Source organism: Schistocerca serialis, chromosome 5 (genome assembly GCF_023864345.2).
Source record: "Schistocerca serialis cubense isolate TAMUIC-IGC-003099 chromosome 5, iqSchSeri2.2, whole genome shotgun sequence".
Classification (NCBI taxonomy): Eukaryota; Metazoa; Arthropoda; class Insecta; order Orthoptera; family Acrididae; genus Schistocerca; species Schistocerca serialis.
The window spans coordinates 634,329,412-634,347,765 of NC_064642.1; the positions used below are offsets into that span (position 1 = coordinate 634,329,412).

At 44.9% G+C, this 18,354-nt stretch overlaps 1 protein-coding gene across 1 annotated transcript in view; it reads left to right on the plus strand.

Annotated features, from left to right (window-relative positions):
• The window catches only part of LOC126482150 (lipase 3-like), a 128,973-nt gene that overhangs the window by 64,999 nt on the left and 45,620 nt on the right, over positions 1-18,354 (plus strand). Inside the window, exon 3 of the mRNA XM_050106127.1 lies at positions 6,617-6,731. Coding sequence (XP_049962084.1) covers positions 6,617-6,731 — 115 coding nt within the window. The remainder of the gene's footprint in view (positions 1-6,616; positions 6,732-18,354) is intronic.

Genomic DNA, 18,354 nt, shown 5'->3' on the forward strand with positions numbered 1-18,354 from the left:
AGAACTGTTTGAAAAATAAAATTCTAGAAAGAGGTGTCAAAAAATGTTCAAATGTGTGTGAAATCTTATGGGACTTATGGGACTTACGCTAAGGTCCCTAAGCTTACACACTACTTAACCTAAATTATCCTAAGGACAAACACACACACCCATGCCCGAGGGAGGACTCGAACCTCCGCCGGGATCAGCCGCACAGTCCATGACTGCAGCGCCCTAGCCCGCTCGGCTAATCCCTCGCGGCAAAGAGTTGTCACATTCACATATTTGAACTATAAACTATCCTTTCTGGAAGAAACAGAACTAGATGAAAAATCTGCTAGGTATGCAAAAACAGTGGGAGTCATTAATAATGTAACGAAACCTTCCCTGGTACAGAAAAACACCAGTGCTTTGCTATGGAATTGCCCTGGACAATAAAGGCAACAGATGCGATACGACTATCAACCTGTGAAAGGAAATTCTTGAGACGAACAGCTGGTTATGACAAATGTAATCACAAAAGGAATGGAGATGTGTTAAAAGAACTTCAAATGAAACCTATCACACATCATATTCAAAGCTGTCAAAACAACTGCAGGAAAGGTCCATAACGAATGAGATCAAGGAGAATCCCCAATCCCATGCTACACTAACACCCTAAAAGTGTAAGATCGCTGGGTCGACCAATGAAAAGACGGCAGGAGAACTTCTCGACGAAACCGTAACACGTCAAGAGGCCAAATACCTGAAAGGAAAACGATGACAATGGAGAAACGTCCACTTAATGTTCATTCAAACCACGCTGCACCTGAAACATTTCGATTCTTCTCAGACATGAACTCTTTTTAAGCGCAGGTCAATTTCTGATACAACCGCAGATCTGTTGTCTATGCTAGTCTGCTGCTTGCGTACACCTCGCTTCGTCAATTTTGCGTGAATGTGTTTGTCGTGTCTATCCTGTGCAAACCTCTTTCTCCTCAATCCTTCATTTCGTCTGCTAAGTAATTATTAATTTTTGATATTAATTATGATGTTATGTTTATCGCTAATCTTATTTCAGCTACTCCTCAAGATATTCCTCTTTCTCTGGCTGTTCTCAAAACAAAATTCTGTGCTCGTCAATTTGTCTTGAAATTTTTCCTCATTTTCTCTGAGTACAGCAATCTCATTAGCGAAACTTATCGCTTATATCTTTTCATTTGTAATTATTATCCCTATTCTTAACGTTTCTTTTAATTCCTTCAGTTTTTGTTCGATATGCATTTTTTAATAGAAGAGGAAGTCTTCATGCTTTCCGTACGCCTCTTCTGTCTTAGCATTTCTCTCTCTGTTCTTCATTCTTATCGGTCCCTCTTGAATCTGTACATACTGTACAATAGCCATATTTCCCCACAACTTAATCTATTTTTCTGACGATTTCATACGTCTTAAGCTTTTTTAAGTTATCGAACGCTTTTTCCAAGTCGAGAACTCCTATGGGAGTGTCTTGATTTTAGTTTTTTGAGTGATTGATAGTCATCCGAAAGTCCGGTGGCCTTTCTCCACTTTCATAGGTTCTGCTCTCTAACTAGGCACTTCTTCCAGTGGTTTGAGGTATTCCGAAAGAGTGTTATAAATCACTTATGCCTTGTCTGATTGCAGGTGGCTTCTATTTTTATTTATTTTTTGTTTATTCCTCTCCAGCCGCCACAATTTAGAGAAGAATGGTGGTTTAGTCGAGACAATTCTTCTGCCACAGACGTGGAATGTACGATTAAATTCAAATGACCTGCCCTCCGTCGTCACCGGTCATTTCTATTAATAATCACATATCAGGAAAGCGTGCGAATTTCCTATTGTGGCAAGAAACACCAAACAGGTACATTTGTATGAAACTGTGGAAGGATATTACGCTGTCATTGTAACAATAAAAAAACTATATCTTGTAATTGGAAACTGTTGGATCATAGCCATGTTTGTGCAATGCGGTTATGCGACACTCGTTGCACGAGTGCTTTCAGATCGATTTCTCAGGAAAATATACTTTCATTTTTCAACTACACAACTTCCAGTTACGACAGTTAAATTCTGCACATGAGCGCAGAGAACAGTTGGTTAAAAACTGAAACACTTTGCAAATGGGAGGTTCGAAAACTATTCTCCTAAAATATAATTCCATTGTTTGTAGAGCAGTAATATATTCAAAATTCCTTTCTAGATAACAACAAAATCGTAGTCGCAATTAATTCCTCTTGCTTGGTAACAAAAGTTTCACGCACTTTCCGCAGAATTACAGCTACACAGAAAACTCAGTATTAACAAACATATCAGATACTTAAGTTTTATTGGAACAGTTTAATGAGCAAAGTGCGCCTCTTATTACGAAAATAAAATCTTATTTCATTAAATAATTTCTGAGTACTTATAGTTACAAGATAAAATTACTTACAATATATATGCAAATAAAACAACAAAAAATTCAGTTACAGACTTTACCCATTCAACATCTGGTTAAAGAGAGGGTCAAATTTAATATCAGAGCCTTTACATACGCTAGTCAAATACTAAAATTTTCTATATGACAGCACCTAAAGCAAAAGGCACTATTAACTTATCGTTAGTCAGATGCCACAAAATTAAACTGTCACGGAATATTAAGTCTTTCCTTGGATGAAATGTGTACTCCGCCTCATCCATTGCTTACGTCATGACTGCCTTCCTAAGGAATTCGGTCGCTTGTATGGAACAGGCATTTTGTTTCCTTAGCGATACCTACTAATCTCCTAGTATAAACTGAAACCTACCCTTAGAAAAATTTTTGAATGATTGTGCTGATAAACCCCTTACGTTATACCGCTGAGCAAAACTGAACGCACTCGGACATTTCTCTCTTTACTTATTCTGATCATCAATAAACTGACACACAATATTTTTAGCGCAACGCAATCTGACTTGCAATAATCCCTACAAAAGAATGCCCTGACTAACAATAACCTATACCTTTCATGAATCACTTACCTCACAAAAATCTTCGTTACTCAAACTACTGCAATACAGCGAGCGCCAATACTGCCAGCTAAACAAAAGATTCTAACTACTGAAGTCACTAACTACTGATAGGCATAGTTAACAAATGAAAGATTTTGATAGAGAACAAACAATGTATTTACCTTAATAGTGTTCAAAAGTCATAATATATATATCAGTTCATGACATCCAGTCTTACAAATTTACTGTCTCTGATGGACACACGTACAGATCATTCGCTCTCAAAACTCCGCCATCTCACTCCCTACATCCACCACTGCTGGCGGCTCACCTCCAACTGCGCAACGCTACGCGCTGTTCACATCCAACTGCCCAACACGACTATAGCGAGTATTACGACAATGCCAACCAGCCGCAGACTGCACACAGCACAGCCAGTGATTTTCATACAGAGCGCTACGTGGCGTTACCAATATAAAAACCTAAACAGCCTACTTACACCTAAACAGCCTACTTACAAAATGAAAAGTATTACAAAATTATACACGAATTTCAACTCGTTTTCATTATAATTTTTTTTGTTTGGAGAAAATATCTGCATACATTTATTAAAAAGAAAGAAAAAAATGTAAAACAGATTGCAATCATTTTTTCCATGGTCCTCTTAAGAAGAGATTCAAAAAGTGATACCTTAGATCTTTTGAGTTATATCTTAATTTCAGGCGATGTTTCTCTTGTTTTAAGCGCTCTCCATTTGGTCACGAACGAACATGACAGAATTCACTTCGATAACAATCTGAGGAGCACATCGTTACTCTGCTTTCACTGTGCAGAATCTGACAAAAGGCACAGCAACTTAAGCAGGGTACTGTTCTGTCAGGGAGAAAGGTGCCGTCAACACTTGAGAAGCATTCTGCTGTAGTAAATCGGGAGTTATTTCTGGGTTACATATCCGTAGATTGAGCCTGGAAAGATGTAGTTCGTGCATCACGATGTGGAGCGTGAAAGTTCTCTCCAGTGTCTGTTAATGATTTTTTTTTGGTAATTGTGTAGATATTTTTCTAACCTAATGTGACGAGAAGAATAAAAATCGCTCCCATTTTCGGTGCACCAGAACAAAGGCCCTTATTTCCATGCATAGCTTGTGGCCCTGCTGAACTCATTCTGTGCATTCTTCCATTTTGCGTCATAAGAAAAAATATACTGAAATTACTTGCATCGTGAAATGAATTTGTACCAATTTTGAGGTTGACATCAAACACATTCCCAGTCTCTTTCAAGTGAGCATAATATTACTTCTCTCTCATTTTCTATAGCTTCCAAATGACACAAAGATGGATTTCTATTCGTTAAGAAAACGTAATTGCTTCCTTGTCACTTGATCAACTGTAGTGCGTTAACTGTCATCGGATGCATGTCAGTGGTCAGGTGGCCTTGTTCTAAAGCCGACAACAAGAACATGAACAACATCTGAACATATAAACGATCGAATTTTTAAGCACACAGTTGTACTACCGTATGTTGAAAAATTCTCTTTTACATCTTAAACGGTTATAATTTATTAGGAGCGTCCATATTATGCGAGGAAAATTGTGTATGAAGTACAGTGGAAGAAATGTGTCGTTTCCTTGAAAACACGCTAGTCGCCGCATCGTGCCTTGGCCCGCATTTCGACAGCAGGGAAAGTGTGCCTCAGAATGGCTTGTTTCGTCTGTGCAGTACGGGATACGACGCACACTGACCGCACAGGATCCCCACTGCATTTCTTCCCTAGTCGCTGAGATCATCGCAAGCATCGTATTAGCAGTTCAAGCATGTAACACCGTCTGCTTTTTCAGAGTCATCTGTTACCTTGTGCCCGGCGACATGAAATGCCAACTGTGATGTTGAAAGTCTCCACTGCTGTCCATTCGAAAGACGGACACAGTGTAGTCTTCGAATTACATGTCATTCTTCGTCCACCATGCTGACTAATTGTTACCAGTATCCTCATCTCTATGCAACTATTGCGACATACACCCATTAGAACTTGCTCACTGAATTCTAGTCTTGGTTTCCCTGGACAATTTTTATCTCCTGTACTTGCCTGAATTAATGAATTTAGCATTCGTTTATGTCTCTGAATCTTACCTATCCATCTATCCGTTCCTTTAGTCATGTTGTATAAAATTATTCTCTTCCTATTATATCCAGGACCTCTTGAAATTTCGTGCAGCTTAAACCCAGAACATTGCCTTTCAATGGCAATGCTCTTACATACTGAGCTATCCAGGCACGATATACTACTTGTGTCCCGCTCCGGCATACAATGATAATCTATAAGGAAGTTTCAAAACAGTGCACACTCCACAGCTGGGAGAAAAATTCATTCTGGAAACCATTCTCTAGGCTGTGGCTAAACCACACCTCCGTAATATCCAGCCTCTCAGGAATGTTAGTACAGTAAAATATGTGATGTCTGTAAACTAGGAGCAAGGTGCTGAAAAAAAACTGAAGCTGTAGCTTTCTTTTGCCTGGTACCTATAAGGGTTGTCTTATCAATACTTGTGTGAGGATACCACTTGGATTTAAATTTTATTGTTATATTTACGTAGTTTTTCACCACCCTCATCTGCTTTTATTGCAAGCAAGGGCGCTGATGAGCACGTCGTTTACCGCTATAAAACACCAAACATCAGCAGCAGCAGGTGCTTCACATCTCTGATATAAAGATGTAACACAGGGTAAAACGTAATGCAGGGCATGGTAATCCGCATTTACAATCACTGTTAGTACTGGAATTTGTTTCAGATAATAAAAGAGAGCAGGATTCACTACAAACATAGAAAAATTGCAAGCGATGAGCTCATATCGTCACAAATTTCTGTAAAATGTAAGGCTCGTCTAAAGTCACAGACTACAACGTTAGGCAGTCTTCAAGATTTTAAACATGTGTGCATTACGGCAACGGTTACAGAGCAGCAGGTGTAGTAGACAATCAACCAGTTGCAATAATTGGTGGTTTTCAAATAGCCTTTACCAACGTTTCGACGGATTTAAATCCGTCTTCTCCAGAAGAATAACAAACTTGAGATAAAGAATCAATCAGTGAAGCTATCTCCACATGACATGTGTCGGCAACGGTCTATATGTCCACATGTAAAAGTTAAACTGAGGTTTCCCTGGTATCGACGCTCTCCACTCTCTCTTAGTCGGCAAGTAGCTATTAACGTGGTCTGTTATTTTAAAAGATGGTTTTATTGATGTGATAAGCCCTTGATTTTAGGGTCTTAACGTTTACGCATGGACGTACAGACCGTTGCCGACACCTGTCATGTGGAAAAAGCTTTACTGACCAATTGCTAATGTGAAGTTTGTTGTCCTTCTGAGGAAGACGAGTTTAAATTCGTCGGAAACATGGTAAAGAATATTTGAAAACACCATTTATTGCAAATGGTTCGTTGTCTATTACACCTACAGTCTTCAAGAATTCATAGGAAAACAAAAGTATGTTGAGACCATTACAAAATACAATTGGAAAAATATTTCTGTGAGGAGTCGAAATGAGGAGGTAGGAGAAGTACTTGCAATTATACGAAAAAATGAATAATTCAAACACAGTCCTGTAATTTTAATTTTTATTCCACTGGCTAGTTATATAATATAAAATACCGTCGTTTATGCTTCACAGGTTACCTCCTGGCGGACGAAGGCTTCGACGTCTTCATGGCAAACTTCAGAGGGAACTTCTATTCAAGAAGACACGAATCGCTGTCTCCCAACGATCCTGCCTTCTGGAGGTTCAGGTAACGATCACTGTCTCGAATACGAACATAACGAATACTTACGGTGGTGGAAAACAACTTCAAGTCAGTACCAGTCAGGCAGTGAGTGTTGAAGTAATACAGAAATCACGAATTTTTGCGCTGGACAAGGTAGTTGTGGTGATGGTTGCTGTTGCTGTTCCTATTACGAAGGGTTCTGGCCATAAGCGCATCAAACTCACATTTATTGTTTCATTGTTTTTTGCTTTATTCATCCAACGCCCTTAGCGTCAAACATATAAATGTATCAGGAAGAGAAACGCCTATCACCAAAGTGGTTGCTGTTATGGCTTTGTTGTTGCCTACGAGGGTCATTCAGTAACTACAACAACACATTTTTTATCTCTCTTAATTTCGGTTGACAGAATGCGGAATTTGATGTGGGAAATAATGGAATATTTCCGCTTCAGCCACTACATCTTGTAACACGCCCGGGAGTACGAATGGGTGGGGTGGTACCTTTTAAACTGACTTCTCGTTTCGTGACCGTTGCTTTTCTTGACGGTGCGCCCTGTCCACACCACGTAACTGATAACCCCGCGGCGGTCGTACTGTTCTGCTCCACACTGCTGCTGGCTTGCCTGAAATTATTTATCGAAATATGCAAGCGAATAAGGGGAGCCACTCAACGTTAAAACACAACACTGTTCGACGTCTGGTATGAACAACTATGTTCTGAGACGATTAAAGGAAAATCGCAGGTTGCACTGTTTACATTCCAATTCAGAAGTGTTATCCCAATTAATGGGTGATTAACAGTCCACAAAATATCATTTAGACGAGCGTACACGTAACCGACACGACGCGGGTGATTGTTGATGATGCGGAAGCCGAATGATCGAACGAAAGTTCTTATGCTCGTCACAGATACAGATACCTGGTAATAGTCCTCCTTGTCACTAGTAATGATATAACACTGTTTGTGAAGTTAATTTTTCAGTTCTCAGTTCTCAATTGTACGAGCGTGCGCAGTTGGCTGTTGATAATGCGGAAATGCGATGATCGAACGCACGTCCTCACGCTCGCTACAAGACACTGCCACTTGACTGCACACTTTTATGGTAACTAATTTCTACTGATTCACATCATTTCATTCTGGCAGACCGAAAACGGCGCGGATGATTATTAGTTATTGGGAGCTCCAACGTTAGGGAAATAGCGGAATGGTCGGGGAAGAAGGCCAGTGTTCACTCTGTCTGCTTGCCGGGGGGTCTCATCCGAGATGTGGAGGAGGCCCTGCCTGCGGCGATGGAGAACACTGGGTGCACCCGACTGCAAATTGTTGTTCATGTCGGCACCAATGACTCCTGCCGTCTGGGTTCAGAGGTCATCCTCAGTTCGTACAGGTGGTTGGCGGAGTTGGTGAAGGCGGAAAGCCTCGCTCGCGGAGTGGAATCTGAGCTAACTATTTGTAGTATCTTTCCAAGAACCGATCGCGGTTCTCTGGTTTGGAGCCGAGTAGAAGGCTTAAACCAGAGGCTCAGACGATTCTGCGGAGATCTGGGGTGCAAATTTCTCGACCTCCGCTATCGGGCGGAGAATTGTAGGGTCCCCCTGAATAGGTCAGGCGTGCACTACACGCAGGAAGCGGTTACAAGGGTAGCGGAGTACGTGTGGAGTGCACATGTGGTTTTTTTAGGTTAGAGGATTCCCCTAGGCCCGACAAGACGCCTCCTGAGACGCGGCAAGGTATGAGTAGGCAAAATGCAACAGGGAATAACAATATTAATGTGCTAATAGTAAACGGCAGGAGCATCTATAGAAAGGCCCCAGAACTGCTCTCATTAATAAACGGTCACAATGCCCATATAGTACTAGGGACAGAAAGTTGGCTGAAACCAGACGTAAACAGTAATGAAATCCTAAACTCAGATTGGAATGTATACCGCAGAGACAGGCTGGACAGTTAAGGGGGAGGCGTGTTTATAGCGATAAGAAGTGCAATAGTATCGAAGGAAATTGACGCAGATCCGAAATGTGAAATAATTTGGGTGAAGATCACGGTTAAAGCAGGCTCAGACATGGTAATTGGATGTCTCTATAGGTCCCCTGGCTCAGCAGCTGTTGTGGCTGAGCACCTGAAGGATAATTTGGAAAATATTTCGATTAGATTTCCCCACCATGTTATAGTTCTGGGTGGAGATTTTAAGTTGCCAGTTATAGACTGGGAGACTCAAACGTTCGTAACGGGTGGCAGGAACAAAGAATCCAGTGAAATTTTTTTAAGTGATTTATCTGAAAACTACCTTGAGCAGTTAAACAGAGAACCGACTCGTGGCGATAACATATTAGACCTTCTGGTGACAAACAGACCCGAACTATTTGAAACAGTTAACGCAGAACAGGGAATCAGCGATCATAAAGCGTTACTGCTTCGATGATTTCAGCTGTAAATAGAAATATTAAAAAAGGTAGGAAGATTTTTCTGTTTAGCAAAAGTGACAAAAAGCAGATTTCAGAGTACCTGAAGGCTCAACACAAAAGTTTTGTCTCAAGCACAGATAGTGTTGAGGATCAGTGGACAAAGTTGAAAACCATCGTACAATATGCGTTAGATGAGGACGTGCCAAGCAAGGTCGTAAGAGATGGAAAAGAACGACCGTGGTACAACAACCGAGTTAGAAGACTACTGCGGAAGCAAAGGGAACTTCACAGCAAACATAGCCAAAGCCTTGCAGACAAACAAAAATTACGCGAAGCGAAAAGTAGTGTGAAGAGGGCTATGCGAGAGGCGTTCAATGAATTCGAAAGTAAAGTTCTATGTACTGGCTCAAAATGGCTCTGAGCACTATGGGACTCAACTGCTATGGTCATCAGTCCCCTAGAACTTAGAACTACTTAAACCTAACTAACCTAAGGACATCACACACATCCATGCCCGAGGCAGGATTCGAACCTGCGACCGTAGCAGTCGCACGGTTCCGGACTGCGCGCCTAGAACCGCGAGACCACCGCGGCCGGCTCTATGTAGTGATTTGGCAGAAAATCCTAAGAACTTTTGGTTTTGTGTCAAAGCGGTAGGTGGATCAAAACAAAACGTCCAAACACTGTGTGACCAAAATGGTACTGAAAGAGAGGATGACAGACTAAAGGCCGAAATACTAAATGTCTTTTTCCAAAGCTGTTTCACAGAGGAAGACTGCACTGTAGTTCCTTCTCTAGATTGTCGCACAGATCACAAAATGGTAGATATCGAAATAGACGCAGAGGGATAGAGAAACAATTACAATCGCTCAAAAGAGGAAAGGCCGTTGGACCTGATGGGATACCAGTTCGATTTTACACAGAGTACGCGAAGGAAGTTGCCCCCCTTCTTGCAGCGGTGTACCGTAGGTCTCTAGAACAGCATAGCATTCCAAAGGATTGGAAAAGGGCGCAGGTCGTCCCCGTTTTCAAGGAGGGACGTCGAACAGATGTGCAGAACTATAGACCTGTATCTCTAACGGCGATCAGTTGTATAATTTTGGAACACGTATTATGTTCGAGTATAATGACTTTTCTGGAGACTAGAAATCTACTCTGTAGGAATCAGCATGGGTTTCGAAAAAGACGGTCGTGTGAAACCCAGCTCGCGCTATTCGTCCACGAGACTCAGAGGGCCATAGGTAGATGCCGCGTTTCTTGACTTCCGCAAGGCATTCGATACAGATCCCCACAGTCGTTTAATGAACAAAGTAAGAGCATATGGACTATCAGACCAATTGTGTGATTGGATTGAAGAGTTCCTAGATAACAGAACGCAGCATGTCATTCTCTATCCGAAGTAAGAGTGATTTCAGGTGTGCCGCAGGGGAGTGTCGTAGGACCCTTGCTATTCACAATATACATAAATGACCTTGTGGATGATATCGGAAGTTCACTGAGGCTTTTTGCGGATGATGCTGTGGTATATCGAGAGGTTGTAACAATGGAAAATTGTACTGAAATGCAGGAAGATCTGCAGCGAATAGACGCATGGTGCAGGGAATGGCAATTGAATCACAATGTAGACAAGTGTAATGTGCTGCGAATACATAGAAAGTAAGATCCCTTATCATTTAGTTACAATATAGCAGGTCTGCAACTGGAAGCAGATAATGCCATAAATTATCTGGGAGTATGCATTAGGAGTGATTTAAAATGGAATGACCATATAAAATTAATCGTCGGTAAAGCAGATGCCAGACTGAGATTCATTGGAAGAATCCTAAGGAAATGCAATCCGAAAACAAAGGAAGTAGGTTACAGTACGCTTGTTCGCCCGCTGCTTGAATACTGCTCAGCGGTGTGGGATCCGGATGTAATGTCTCTTGCAGCGGTCTCTCCACGATATTTTCAGAAATTTTAGAAATTATATAACTCAGTGCATATCTCGAAATATCTCTTCTTATCTTACCGATTATCAATGCAAAGTACACTCCTGGAAATTGAAATAAGAACACCGTGAATTCATTGTACCAGGAAGGGGAAACTTTATTGACACATTCCTGGGGTCAGATACATCACATGATCACACTGACAGAACCACAGGCACATAGACACAGGCAACAGAGCATGCACAATGTCGGCACTAGTACAGTGTATATCCACCTTTCGCAGCAATGCAGGCTGCTATTCTCCCATGGAGACGATCGTAGAGATGCTGGATGTAGTCCTGTGGAACGGCTTGCCATGCCATTCCCACCTGGCGCCTCAGTTGGACCAGCGTTCGTGCTGGACGTGCAGACCGCGTGAGACGACGCTTCATCCAGTCCCAAACATGCTCAATGGGGGACAGATCCGGAGATCTTGCTGGCCAGGGTAGTTGACTTACACCTTCTAGAGCACGTTGGGTGGCACGGGATACATGCGGACGTGCATTGTCCTGTTGGAACAGCAGGTTCCCTTGCCGGTCTAGGAATGGTAGAACGATGGGTTCGATGACGGTTTAGATGTACCGTGCACTATTCAGTGTCCCCTCGACGATCACCGGTGGTGTACGGCCAGTGTAGGAGATCGCTCCCCACACCATGATGCCGGGTGTTGGCCCTGTCTGCCTCGGTCGTATGCAGTCCTGATTGTGGCGCTCACCTACATGGCGCCAAACACGCATACGACCATCATTGGCACCAAGGCAGAAGCGACTCTCATCGCTGAAGACGACACGTCTCCATTCGTCCCTCCATTCACGCCTGTCGCGACACCACTGGAGGCGGGCTGCACGATGTTGGGGCGTGAGCGGAAGACGGCCTAACGGTGTGCGGGACCGTAGCCCAGCTTCATGGAGACGGTTGCGAATGGTCCTCGCCGATACCCCAGGAGCAACAGTGTCCCTAATTTGCTGGGAAGTGGCGGTGCGGTCCCCTACGGCACTGCGTAGGATCCTACGGTCTTGGCGTGCATCCGTGCGTCGCTGCGGTCCGGTCCCAGGTCGACGGGCACGTGCACCTTCCGCCGACCACTGGCGACAACATCGATGTACTGTGGAGACCTCACGCCCCACGTGTTGAGCAATTCGGCGGTACGTCCACCCGGCCTCCCGCATGCCCACTATACGCCCTCGCTCAAAGTCCGTCAACTGCACATACGGTTCACGTCCACGCTGTCGCGGCATGCTACCAGTGTTAAAGACTGCGATGGAGCTCCGTATGCGACGGCAAACTGGCTGACACTGACGGCGGCGGTGCACAAATGCTGCGCAGCTAGCGCCATTCGACGGCCAACACCGCGGTTCCTGGTGTGTCCACTGTGCCGTGCGTGTGATCATTGCTTGTACAGCCCTCTCGCAGTGTACGGGGCAAGTATGGTGGGTCTGACACACCGGTGTCAATGTGTTCTTTTTTCCATTTCCAGGAGTGTAGTTTCAAGCCCAATTATTCCCTGGAGCGTCCATTTACTCCATGGAATAGCTTCTCTGCTATCTATGTTTTCTCTTATGAAAAGAATAAAAACTTCTTGCCGATTAGTCGTAAAAGAAGGAGGTATATATTGTCTGCTTACTACGCTGTGTTGCACGGGATCAGTGGGGAACGTCTGATTTACACTGGACGAACCTGCCGTTTTGAATGCTCAAGATATCCAGTTACTTCAAATAAATAGGCTAACACGGTCTTACCAGCAGATCTCCGGTCTTCCCCATGTGATAACCGAAAGTTAATAATTATTACAAATGTTTCCAGGAGATCGACTGACAATTTTCGTCGCACCGAGACTTCGAAATTGCTTCACTGCCTTATGGAATTTAAGTTAAGCTTAATTTAATCAGGACAGAACAGTATTGAACTGTGTGAATGTGATAAGTCTGCTTTGTCAATGAAAATTCCCTTAATATACCCATGTTTTTACTATCCTGATCAGTGAAGCTAAATCAGGCCGGTGTGAGAGAGGTTCTTTAAATTTTAGAAACATTAAACGTACCAGGTAGGGTTGATAGAAGAGATAGAGAAGATCCAACGGAGAGCAGCACGCTTCGTTACAGGATCATTTAGTTATCGCAAAAGTGTTACGGAGATGATAGATAAACTCCAGTGGAAGACTCTGCAGGAGAGACGCTCAGTAGCTCCGTACGGGCTGTTGTCGATGTTTCGAGAACATACCTTCACCGAAGAGTCAATCAGTATATTGCTCCCTCCTACGTATATCTCGCGAAGAGACCATGAGGATAAAATCAGAGAGATTAGAGCCCACACAGAGGCCTACCGACAATCCTTCTTTCCACGAACAATACGAGATTGGAATAGAAGGGAGAACCGATAGAGGTACTCAAGATACCCTCCGCCACACACACCGTCAGGTGGCTTGCGGAGTATAGATGTAGATGTAGATGTAGATACCATAAATAGCAACGAAGGACCACCTGTGCAGAATTGCTTCCACGTTACAGGGCTGATCAGCACAATTTTTTGTCGAACGTCGTCTCGGAAGATGAAACATTGGTTCATCACTTCGAACCGGAAACCGAACGGCAACTTAAGAACTTGCGCCACACCAACTCTCCTCCGAAGAAAAAGTTCAACGGCACAGCCTCAGCCGGCAAGATCATGGCGGCAGTCTTCTGGAGCTCTGAAGGGTTTATTCTGCTGATGTGCTCCGTGGTGCAACGATCAAATATGAAGTGCGTTATGCTACTCTCAGGAAATTAAAGAAACGAGTTCAGCGTGTTCGTCGCCGCAAGTATGCGTACGAACTTCTTCGGGACAACGCAAGGCCTCAAACAAGTTTGCGCGCTCGTGAGGAGCTCACAAAACTTCATTGAACTGTTCTTCCTCACCCGCCCAAACCCCGACCTCGCACGTTCCGACTTCCATATGTTTGGACCAATGAAGGACGCACTCCTTGGGAAGCAGTACGTGGATGGTGAGGTGGCTATTGGTACTGCAAGACGCTGGCACCGACGTCGACCATGTGGGCACACAGCCCTCACAGTAGCGAGGCGCAAGGCGTCGTATTGAACGCATATTATGTTAAAAATTGGATGTTGTAGCAAAAGAGTTGGGAGTAGTGTAGCGTGTTGGAACTCTCAATAAAATCAGTCTGTTTTGAGAAAAGTGTTTCGTATTACTTACCGAATGCTCTTCGGACATAAGCTATACATATGTGTCACAGGAGCAAACAAGATTAGCCAAAAACTATGGCAAAAATAGATGGCCACTAGATGACAACAGTTTATATATACACTCCTGGAAATGGAAAAAAGAACACATTGACACCGGTGTGTCAGACCCACCATACTTGCTCCGGACACTGCGAGAGGGCTGTACAAGCAATGATCACACGCACGGCACAGCAGACACACCAGGAACCGCGGTGTTGGCCGTCGAATGGCGCTAGCTGCGCAGCATTTGTGCACCGCCGCCGTCAGTGTCAGCCAGTTTGCCGTGGCATACGGAGCTCCATCGCAGTCTTTAACACTGGTAGCATGCCGCGACAGCGTGGACGTGAACCGTATGTGCAGTTGACGGACTTTGAGCGAGGGCGTATAGTGGGCATGCGGGAGGCCGGGTGGACGTACCGCCGAATTGCTCAACACGTGGGGCGTGAGGTCTCCACAGTACATCGATGTTGTCGCCAGTGGTCGGCGGAAGGTGCACGTGCCCGTCGACCTGGGACCGGACCGCAGCGACGCACGGATGCACGCCAAGACCGTAGGATCCTACGCAGTGCCGTAGGGGACCGCACCGCCACTTCCCAGCAAATTAGGGACACTGTTGCTCCTGGGGTATCGGCGAGGACCATTCGCAACCGTCTCCATGAAGCTGGGCTACGGTCCCGCACACCGTTAGGCCGTCTTCCGCTCACGCCCCAACATCGTGCAGCCCGCCTCCAGTGGTGTCGCGACAGGCGTGAATGGAGGGACGAATGGAGACGTGTCGTCTTCAGCGATGAGAGTCGCTTCTGCCTTGGTGCCAATGATGGTCGTATGCGTGTTTGGCGCCGTGCAGGTGAGCGCCACAATCGGGACTGCATGCGACCGAGGCACACAGGGCCAACACCCGGCATCATGGTGTGGGGAGCGATCTCCTACACTGGCCGTACACCACTGGTGATCGTCGAGGGGACACTGAATAGTGCACGGTACATCCAAACCGTCATCGAACCCATCATTCTACCATTCCTAGACCGGCAAGGGAACTTGCTGTTCCAACAGGACAATGCACGTCCGCATGTATCCCGTGCCACCCAACGTGCTCTAGAAGGTGTAAGTCAACTACCCTGGCCAGCAAGATCTCCGGATCTGTCCCCCATTGAGCATGTTTGGGACTGGATGAAGCGTCGTCTCACGCGGTCTGCACGTCCAGCACGAACGCTGGTCCAACAGAGGCGCCAGGTGGAAATGGCATGGCAAGCCGTTCCACAGGACTACATCCAGCATCTCTACGATCGTCTCCATGGGAGAATAGCAGCCTGCATTGCTGCGAAAGGTGGATATACACTGTACTAGTGCCGACATTGTGCATGCTCTGTTGCCTGTGTCTATGTGCCTGTGGTTCTGTCAGTGTGATCATGTGATGTATCTGACCCCAGGAATGTGTCAATAAAGTTTCCCCTTCCTGGGACAATGAATTCACGGTGTTCTTATTTCAATTTCCAGGAGTGTAGATGTTTCACAAGGCTTAAGTGGAATGTAAAGCTTATGCGTCGCAATATAGTTCACTCTTCACTTGTACTGATCTGTCGTTGAACGTTACTATAGCTCCAAACCAGTGAACGAAGGTTAACATCACTTATGTCCAGGTTGGTTCTTCTTGGTGGCAGCTGTAGATGAGTCCTGAGACACTCGTTGAGTGTATCTGTATGTCTGCTTATATCCAGGTTGTCCATTTGAGAACTACTTGTGTGACGTAAGGCGGATGCGTAACATAATCCTTCTCCTAGGCGCCCTTTCTGGAGTCTATAACCTTTAAGTATATTGCGCCTGGCTTGTAGTCAATTCGGCGCTATTCTATGTAGGCTGTGTCCCATATCTTGCAGAGCAGGGGTTCCCAGTAGAAGTCTGCATCTGACGTTTACACTCGCTCGAATTGCTCAGTATATGTATTGTTAAAGAAAGTCGATTTACCCCAGAATGTTCGCTTAGCACTCCTCTGCCTTCACGGGGAATTATTAATATTGTTTTATCGTTGGCGATATTTTGGTCGGGTCTTGACGATGATTATTCGAAAGTTTTCCTGCCGCTTAGAAGCTGCTGCTTATGTATGCGGTGTACCAATGTGTAGCGCTGCAAAATTCGTCACGCAGTGAATGGTTTATTGTCATTTCTGCTGTTTTGTTAGGCATTACGTTAAATGGCATCGTGAAATGAAGAAAAGATGGGTCTCGAACCGAAGTGTGCGTGTTACAACGACCTGATTCTTGATTAATATAACTCTGATGCGAAGTTCAACTTGATTGTATGACTTATAAGTGATTCTGTTTTAAGTTAATCGTGAAGCTACTGTTTAGAACGGGAACTCCTTCTACCTTCAAAGATGCAGTTAAAAAACCGAAACAAACACAAAACCGCGAGTATGATGGAAGGTCCTTACAGTATGACTTTAAGTAAAGGCCAGTAAAGAAACCAGTGATAACTCAATTCCCCAATGCGTTGTGCTCCTAGAAACACTTTGAAATCAAAGCATGAAGCCTTATTAAAAGGCCATCCAAGTTCTAAGCACTCTGACTTAGTTAATAAACCTACTGACTTTTTTCCAAGGAAATCTGCATTTCGTAAAACGGATTGGAAATACATGGCAAATTTTACTAGCACTCATGCTAAATTGACAAAAGCCTCCAACTTGGCTAGTTTTGGAATTTTAAAGGAAGTAAAGCATCACATCCTCTTTTCGGGTCCGTTAAAAAAATGACAAGCTATAATGGCACCCAAAATTTCTAAAATTGTGCAGAGGTGTGCAGAGACGAAGTCTGGAAACCCGTCTTCTAGACAATGCCGCATTTTTTACAGACTCGGTTCTCCAGTTAAACTACGCTGATTAGTAAAGGAAGAGTGCTAATTACCATGCAGCCACGCATCCAGAATCTAATAACTATTACAATCCTCCTCACCTTGTCTGATAAGCAATGGTGAAATTATGTTTCAGTGCTTAGTTGCCAAAAAGTCGAACACCATCGCATAGAGAGCGTATGTGACGTCCTTTACTGAGGCATTCATTATGATAATACATAAATTGATCTCCGTGTTTCTTTTTTCAACGTGTTGAATGATAGTACTGTTTTGCGTAACCGCAGGTTTATTTATACACTCCTGGAAATGGAAAAAAGAACACATAGACACCGGTGTGTCAGACCCACCATACTTGCTCCGGACACTGCGAGAGGGCTGTACAAGCAATGATCACACGCACGGCACAGCGGACACACCAGGAACCGCGGTGTTGGCCGTCAAATGGCGCTAGCTGCGCAGCATTTGTGCACCGCCGCCGTCAGTGTCAGCCAGTTTGCCGTGGCATACGGAGCTCCATCGCAGTCTTTAACACTGGTAGCATGCCGCGACAGCGTGGACGTGAACCGTATGTGCAGTTGACGGACTTTGAGCGAGGGCGTATAGTGGGCATGCGGGAGGCCGGGTGGACGCACCGCCGAATTGCTCAACACGTGGGGCGTGAGGTCTCCACAGTACATCGATGTTGTCGCCAGTGGTCGGCGGAAGGTGCACGTGCCCGTCGACCTGGGACCGGACCGCAGCGACGCACGGATGCACGCCAAGACCGTAGGATCCTACGCAGTGCCGTAGGGGACCGCACCGCCACTTCCCAGCAAATTAGGGACACTGTTGCTCCTGGGGTATCGGCGAGGACCATTCGCAACCGTCTCCATGAAGCTGGGCTATGGTCCCGCACACCGTTAGGCCGTCTTCCGCTCACGCCCCAACATCGTGCAGCCCGCCTCCAGTGGTGTCGCGACAGTCGTGAATGGAGGGACGAATGGAGACGTGTCGTCTTCAGCGATGAGAGTTGCTTCTGCCTTGGTGCCAATGATGGTCGTATGCGTGTTTGGCGCCGTGCAGGTGAGCGCCACAATCAGGACTGCATACGACCGAGGCACACAGGGCCAACACCCGGCATCATGGTGTGGGGAGCGATCTCCTACACTGGCCGTACACCACTGGTGATCGTCGAGGGGACACTGAATAGTGCACGGTACATCCAAA